Source organism: Asterias rubens, chromosome 5, assembly GCF_902459465.1.
Source record: "Asterias rubens chromosome 5, eAstRub1.3, whole genome shotgun sequence".
Lineage (NCBI taxonomy): Eukaryota > Metazoa > Echinodermata > Asteroidea > Forcipulatida > Asteriidae > Asterias > Asterias rubens.
In genome coordinates this window covers 12,190,366-12,199,391 of record NC_047066.1, presented here as the reverse complement: position 1 = coordinate 12,199,391, position 9,026 = coordinate 12,190,366, and the positions used below count along the sequence as shown (strand labels likewise).

The window sequence follows — 9,026 nt, the reverse complement described above, 5'->3', positions numbered from 1 at the left end:
ACACACCATAGGAATATTCAGACTGATCAATATCTACTCGGAACACCTTTCCACCCTGATAATCAACCGAGTGTAAATGATTATCATATTTACTGCTGTAGATAATGCGCTCCTTGTATAAAGTCAAATAGTCTACATCTATTGGAGTAGAGAATGTTCTGCTGAGTGATCCATCAGGGTTGTAGAGTGAGATCTTCCGCCCTTCTGAATGACCCACTGCTATGAGATTGTTTTCATCCACTGCAAGGCATGATGCGAAAGAGTTTCTCAGTTTGAACTGATGATGGGGCATATATTTCCTGTTAAAGACCTTGACATCTAGATTATCAATCACATACAGGTGATCATTATTGTTTACAGTGAGTGCTGTTGGGTTAGTAAGACCTTTGACTTCTAATCTTTGTGGGCAGTGAGTAGACTGTGATTTGTTTGCTGCTAATTGAGGTTTTAATACAAACAGCGCTTTGTGTCATGTATCTAATACTACTATTTCATTGTTGGAGAAAGCTGCAACAGACCTTGCATTTTTTAAGTTTGTGAGGCCAAATTTGCTGAAACCTTCATGCAGTTTCCACTTCTGTTTTGTATTAGCTTGTTGCTCATCTTCCAGCACCAGTCTTCCCACTGACCTTTCACCTTCTTCGAACTCAAGAAAGGAAAGCCTGTCAGACACGATCTCGCCTTGTATCTTAGTTAGTTCATCAAGATTGTTTATAAGTTTCAGCTTGAAATCCATAATCTCATGAGAGCTTGCTTGGGTCATGAACTGATTCACTTCATCCAGCTTGTGCTCTACCTGGGTCACTTCTTTTGTGTTGGTTGCCTCTGCAGTTTCAAATGTCTGTACTCTGTCTTTGTAAACACTCTCTGCCTCTTGCTTCAGCTGCTTTTCCTCTTCAGTGATCCTTGCGCTCTCCTTGGCAGCCTTCTGGGAGATTTTCAGTATGGTTTCAGCATATGAAGATTCCAGTTTCTTGCGAGACTCACTAGCTTGTTCCATGGCAGTTTCAATATCAGCCTTGCATTTCTCAGCTTTTGCAACCAGCTCTGCAACTTCCTGTTTGCATTTGTCTAAAGCCTCAGGTATTCCGGTGAAGTCTGGTGTTTGGTTTGCATGATCAAGAATGGTACAAGTTGTGCATTCTAACTTCTGGCATGTGTTGCAGTAGATGTTCGGAGTCTGATCACTGTGCTTGCCACACTTTGGAATGTATTTCCTGATTTTACTGCGGTAGGTTACTACACCTGATTGCAGTTGAGCAAGTGAGTAGATTTTATGTGATTCCAATGTCACAAAATATTCATGTACTTGTTGACATTCTTGACAAATAAATTTGTCACAGTCAAAACATCTTGAAATAGCTGTATGATCTCTTTTACAGACTTGACATTTGATCTGTGACCCATGACCCTCCATGAGTTGCTCCTGAACAGTAAACTCATCCACCAGGGCATTGAGTTTAAAGTCCTTAGGTAGACTGTCAACCTTGTTGTCTTCTAGTGTTGTTTTCTTTCTGCACAGAGGACACAGAAGGATGGAGCTGTTAGGATCTTTTTGGTGAAGCACCTTGAGGCATGTGCAGCAGAAGCTGTGTAGACAGTCTAGCATTGTTGGATTGATGAAGCGATTGGTGCATATTGGACATTCTAGATGATCCTTACTGATCTTATCAAGCACTGAATGGACTGTGCTACTGGCAGCCATCTCTTAGCTTTCCCTGTTGGCACAAAAACATTTGTTTTTTAAGTACTTGATCTGTACTCGTATTATTGAGTCAGAGTTGCATCATTCATGTGTTCAGTCTGCTGGACCACGTTATTACTCATTAAGGACGTAGGTCCTAAATGACCAGTTGTGCACGTCATTTCAAATACGATTTTATCACGGGCTTCAAAACTTGCTGCCCTCTTCTGGTACATAATAAGGGAATAAAGGGGCAGCGAGTAATTTTCCACAAGTTTGATTTCGAGACCTCAGATTTAGAATTTGAGGTCTGGAAATCAACCTTGTAAAATCACACAACTTCGTGTGACAACTAAATTGAGCTCAAATTTGTACAGGTTTGTGATTTTATGCATATGTTGAGATACACCAAGTGAGAAGACTGGGCCCAATTTCATAGAGCTGCTAAGCACAACAATTTGCTTAGCATGCAATGATGGATGCGAGGGAATCTCCGTTGCGCTCGCTCGATGTGTGGTGAAAGTTGAATAAGGAATACCCCCGTGAAAAAATAGAGTTCACTGGATAATCATTATCGGCCGTAAGTAGTCGGCCGAAAACTTATTTGTGTCAATAAAAAAATATTGAACTTGAGTTAAAAAAAGGGCACGACGGCCAACTGGGATAAAATTGTACTTTTGCGGTGGCGATGCTCAAACCGTATTTTTTTTTGCAAAACCCGTACACCCGTATTTTTTTACAAAAACCCGTACGAAATACGGGAAAAACGTACTAGTTGGCATGTCTGGCATTGGCTTCTGACTGGCACACAAGAACACTGATCATATTGACAAAATGGAATGACCACCAACATCGACATTGGTTCAAATGTTACCACGTCACATTCCCTTGCGGTTCACTATTTGACAACAATCACAGAAATAACAATTTGCCACACACCCTTACATTTCAGGGACTATAAAACATGTACTTACTATTGTATGCGATATTGATGTCGTTCGAAGTCCCTCGTCGTCAGTTTACCCAACAAGTTGTGACTTCTGGTGTTTTAACATCCACAACTACTCTGTGCACGGATATGTACCTGGGTGTGTGAGTAGGTCTGTTCACAATGATGCGTACACACACTGATACCTTCTGCACTTGAAATATTGGTACATTGCTCGCCTATCCTTGAAAAACAAAAATCCCCTGTCCTAATTATAGATCCAATGACGTCACAGTCAAGTCAAGTGTGCTGTACATTGAGTGTTCTGTATCTGCACATTAAGTGGTTGCGTCTCCCGAACTTTTCTATACACTTGTACTTTGAGACTGAGGAGTGGCTGATTTCAAGCTGATTATAGATGTGAACCAATTCTCATTAAAGGCAGTGGACACTATCGGTAATTACTCAAAATAATTATTAGCACAAAACCTTACTTGGTAACGAGTAAGGGGGAGAGGTTGATAGTATAAAACATTGTGAGAAACGGCTCCCTCTGAAGTGACGTAGTTTTCAAGAAAGAAGTAATTTTCCACGAAATTGATTTCGAGACCTCAGATTTAGAATTTGAGGTCTTGAAATCAACCTTGTTAAAGCACATAACTTCGTGTGACATGAGTGTTTTTTTCTTTTACTTCGACGACCAATTGAGCTCAAACTTGCACAGGTTTGTTATTTTAAGCAATGTTCAGATACAGCAAGTGTGAAGACTAGTCTTTGACAATTACCAATAGTGTCCAGTGTCTTTAAATGCATCGTAATAATACATTGCTGCATGTAAATATGGGATAAATGGATCATGGATGGAGGGGTATCAGCTCCAGATGTATCACAAAATCATACGCACTATCCAAAGGGCAACATGGGTACAAACCATCTCAATGGGATTTGGCTGGTCTACACTATAATAATCTGTATACTATAGTCACAATGAATAGAATTTACGAGTGTTGTTGTCAAGTTATTGCACCACAACTTGTTGGCTAAGGCAATTCGTAATAATATACGTTAACGTCACTGGACACTTGGTAATTGTCAAAGACCAGTCTTTTCACTTGATGTATCTCAACATATGCATAAAACAACAAACCTGTTGAAATTTGAGCTGAATTGGTCGTCGAAGTTGCGAGATAATAATGAAAGAAAACACCCCTTGTCACACGAAGTTGTGTGATTTTATTTTAGATGGTTGATTTCAAGACCTCAAACTATAAATCTGAGGTCTCGAAATCAAATTCGTGGAAAATTACTTCTTTCTCGAAAACTACGTCGCTTCAGAGGGAGCCGTTTTTCACAATGTTTTATACTATCAACCTCTCCCCATTACTCGTTACCAAGTAAGGTTTTATGCTAATAATTATTTTGAGTAATTACCAATAGTGTCACTGCCTTTCTTTAAGTGATCCCGTTGTAAAGCGGTTTGGGGCACTGGACTAAGTTTCAGAATCAGCAGAGTGAGTTGTTATGTTTCAATTAGTGTGAGTACTTATCAATAGAATCCAGTGCCTTTAAGGGAAGTGAGCGTTTACCACACGGGCTTTATACCCGAATCCACTGCACCTATCCCACTAAGAACAGAAACTTTCAACCTGTCACAAAATTGCTGAATTTTGCCTGTATAGTTTTCTGTATTTATAAACTGTATTAATAAATAAACTAATTAATATTAGGCTTATTTGGGTATATAGAGGTTTAGTTATTCCCTTGTTCCTTTATCAAGAGTGTTTCAGGTATATATATACTAGGTTATGTAACCCTGGTCCAGGGAAGTAACCATTTATGCAAAGTGATTATGCAAAGTAGATAGCCAGAAAAACATTCCGACGTGTAATTGTTATAGGGTGTTGGATCCAACAACAGCAGCAATAATGTCGTACTGCCAAGCCACTCTGCTCGTCTGCTTTAATCCACCTTGTATTCGCGATGTGCCAGCAACGCTGAAGATAGAGTTGTGTCGGCACTCTATGGTCAGCTCAAATCTTAAGCCATATCATTGAGCCATATCATTGATACCAAATCATTGAGCAGGGTGAAAATTGTCACCAACATATCTGCAAACACGACTTTTCGACAGAACCACTAATGGATTGACTGTAAGTTAACCAGCTTTATTAATTATAATTGCTATATTTTCAGTGCATTTACTTGTGAAGAAGTCTTGTTTTTTTAAATTTTGATTGGTGTTATTGCTATAGTTGCAAGAAATATTATTTTATTCGCTTAAGACAACTGAGAAAAATGTGGCAGAGATGCGCTAGTGTATTGCAACATTCCGTAAGAGCTGACCAGCATTCCGAGCACGTGAAGCCCAAACCCGTTATGTTATAAGAGGGGTGGTGCTGGGGGTGGTGGGGGGGGGGGGGGGGGTCGCAATCACTTGTTTTTAAAAAGATTGTTTTGGATCGGCGGTTATTATTGTCCATCCCAGACTTGTCATTAAAATAACATTGACCTTATTGTCACTATAGAATGAATTGGGGAGTGGACTAATGTGCGTCAAGAAAGCATTGTTCCCTTTAATTTCTCAAGACGCTGTTGACGCAAATATATAAACATCCATATTAGCTGAGACGAACATGGTAGGTTTGAAATACGATGATGGTCCTTTACAGTCTGTTGAATAATATAAGTAAACCAGCAGCAATAGCCTTCTTCTGAAACATCAAATCTTCTTGCATTTGTCCCATCGTTGCACACGCGACAGGTTGATTTTTTTAAAACTAAATATGAGCGTCGTCTTTTTATGAACTGCCTCTTTGGTGAGACAATGCTTTTATGAAAAGTTAAAGGAATTGTTGCCTTTTTTAATTAATAATTACTCATGTCTGTCGGTCAAGCCAAAACACTCAAGCTGTAAAATATCTCTCAAAGTTTAGCCTGCTTTTGGCGTATGCCATGGCGCCAACTATGAAGGGCAGGAAAGGTCGTTCTGTATTTTGTTTCCTCTGTAACAAATGTACATTGTTTATTGTGGATTTTGGCAAGAGGCTGTGTGGTGAGAGTGAACAGGAGAACATTTAAGGGAAACGTTGCCATGGATCAGACGAGTTGGTCTATGAAAAAAAACATTTTGTAACCGTTTGTTATAAAATGCATATGGTTGGAAAGATGTTTTAATTATAGTAGAATATAATAATCCACATAAATTTGCCTCGGAGTTGCGTGGTTTTCCTTTTGCTTTGCGAACTAACACGGTCGCCCGTGTTAGTCGACGAGGTAAAAGGAAAACCACGTAATTTCGAGGCATATATCTAACCATATGCATTTTATAGCAAACGGTTAAAATTCCTTTTCAAAGACCAACTCGACCGGTCTAAGGCAACGTCCTTTAAACGCGATGGTTCTATACCGTACATAATTAAACACAATTACAACATTTGCAAATTAAAATGACACTTAAGAAATAATCCACGGGTTGTTTGGAAGCAAAATATACCTGACATGTATCAATGTATTTATTTCATCAATGCAGCCAGTACTGCGATCAGTATATATTTACAAGTTGTAAAATATTTGAACTCAAAGTGGGAATTATTAGGTATGATCTGAAAGTCAGTTTTTTTTTACACCGCTATTTTACCGACGTTCACATTTTGTTCACAAACACCATTGGTAGTTCCAACCCTGCTTTTAGATTTTAAACTCGATGTCTTCCAGGAAACTTATTATTTTCAAGTTTGATCAGATTTTTAAATGGAGCAAGATTGCGGTGTTGCTCTTTGATTCTAAAATTAGTGTGTGTCTTTAAACGGGGTGTTTATCCCCGAGACACTCAAAGAAATTTCCTGGAATATTCACTAACTGAGATTGTATCAATTGGTTTTAAAGTTACTAAATTGATAATCTTTGAAAATTATGCAATCTTTGGTTATGTAATTGTAAGTTGGAACTACCAAACAGCGAAATTGTACTTTCTACGGATGATACTACTGCACAATTAAGAACACAATTGACAATATTATCCACATCAAGCCATTTAAAATATGATTACTAACAAATCCTCGAGTGAGTTCATGAAAATCATTGATGGATCCAGTTCATGAAAATAATTGATGGATCCAGACTGGCCGGTAAATCAAAGGCGAATATAACAATTTTTCTAGAGTTTGTTTTTAAATTAAAATACATATTCACCTTTAAGAATTTTGTTACAGTGAGTTTAGATTGGTCCTGGTCGATCCAATTCATCCACTTTTATGTTCAAGTGTTTTCATTATCAATAATTTTATTTTATTATTGTTATTTTTTTTTTATTCACGCTGGATCAATCAATGAATTATCATACAATTGTTAAGGTATTATCATTTTGTATAACATAGTTTTACCTTATACTCAAATTACAATCAAATTATACTCTGTGCATCTCAATGACAAGGTGCATATACACAACTTCAACTTTTACAACTTTCCATCAATCTTGTTATATCGGCTTTTTTCAGAGCACTAAATATTGTTTAAATGTTGTTTTTTTTTTTTTTTTTTTTTTTTTTTTTTTTTTTTTAGGGGGGGCCTCATATCGATGAAAGCGCAGTGAATACTCATACATTACTTTCCTGGAGTCTATTAACATAAATCCACAGGCATATCATTCAGCTTTGGATTCAAACCAAAGACCTTTGTCATGCTAAAGCAACAAGTCTAACCATCATTTTACCAATTATATAAAGGCAGTTGGAATCCCGTATTTTAGCAGCAGGTGCCGCCAATTTCATAAACGTTTTGTTTCGGGGTAAAAGACTCCTTTTGGTTTTTGACCTTTTACATGAGCTGTAGGCTGTACTAAAAACTGTCCATTCTGTGAAAACAAGTCGAGTGTTTTGTAATTTTAAAAAGTGTTATTGTTTTCTGCAATCTTTGGCTGTTCAAATTTAAAACGGAACTACCAGTAATGCGAAACGGCACTTTCAATAATTAAAACTATACTGCACACTCTAAGAAACAAAATGACATTATTATCCACTTTAAAAGCCATTTAAAATATGATAACAGATGAATAATAAACCCTCGAGTGAGGTCATGAAAATCATTGATGGATCCAGACTGGCCAGTAAATCAAAACTCAACGGCAACAGTTTGTTGAAATAAAATACATAATCGCCTTTTTGTGAACACCTTAAAGAGTATTCATTATCTAGATCTGTCGAATTTATCTACCTTTTTTCACTGGTTTTATCCACCAATGAAAGCTTATGTTATTTAAATTTACTCTTTCTGTGCCCTGGATCAATCAGTGATTTTATTTATTGTTTAAATCTAATCTCATTTAGATTAAAATGTTACAAAAAAAACTAATCTCATCAATACGTCCATACAGATAAATGCTTTCAAATTGTCAACAATCTTGTAAAGTTTTTTTAATGTTTTTTTTTTTCTTTTTCTTCGTCATCATTATGTTTAGGAAACTAAATTCTAAACGAACATTGACAACAGATTTCAGCAAAACCGGACATTACTCCTTAAATTTAAGATAAGATAACGAAACCCCCAAATCTTAATAAAAAGTGCGTGTCGATCATTCAAACAGAAAAAAAGAAATCATTTATGTATTTAAAATATATACATAAAAGCAATTACAGCATAATAGTATAGCAAAGCATTTAATATTTTACAGAGTTAAAAAAACAGCTTCTGGGCTATAGGCTACTCCAAAAAAACAAAATTGAGTCCCATTTGGCCTGCCCTATTTTATAATATCTAGGTCAGATGTAAGTGATGAAGTTTTCGAGAAAGAAGTAATTTTCCACGAATTTGATTTCGAGACCTCAGAATTAGATTTTGAGGTCTCGAAATCAAGCATCTGAAAGCACAGAACTTCGTGTGACAAGGGTGTTTTTTTCTTTCATTATTATCTCGCAACTTCGGTAACCAATTGAGCACAAATTTTCACAGGTTTGTTATTTAAGGCATAATGTTGAGATACACCAAATGAAAAGACTGGTCTTTGACAATTATCAATAGTGTTCAGAGTATACGTATTGATAATTTTAGATTATGCATCATTGATGGATCCAAACTGCCAAAAAATAACCATTTTCTGGTTCACAGGGCTACTCATAAAGGCCGTTTACTTACAACATGAGTTGATGTTTTCAACATTACTCAATGTTTTTCAATGGTAAGATTTGTTGATAGATTTCAGTATCTGTCTTTGAATTCTTAATCAATCGTTGATTAATAATAATTAAAATATTCAAAACGACAACATAATTAAAATGAGAGGTATAACTATACCTTAGAGTGCATGGCCCGTTTTTTTTTTTGCAAAAAAAAACTTTTTTAATTTGTTGTTTTTAAATCTTTTTTACTCCTGAACGAATTTTGACAAAAAAACTCGACCTAGCTCCTTTAAGTAAAGAT

General features: G+C 36.6%; 1 protein-coding gene across 1 annotated transcript; it reads right to left on the bottom strand.

The window, feature by feature from the left end:
• Positions 1 to 469: 469 nt before the first annotated feature.
• Positions 470 to 1,705, bottom strand: LOC117290176 (E3 ubiquitin-protein ligase TRIM71-like). Its single transcript, XM_033771435.1, has one exon. The coding sequence runs from the start codon at positions 1,703 to 1,705 to the stop codon at positions 470 to 472; it is 1,236 nt and encodes a 411-aa protein (XP_033627326.1).
• Positions 1,706 to 9,026: the final 7,321 nt, after the last annotated feature.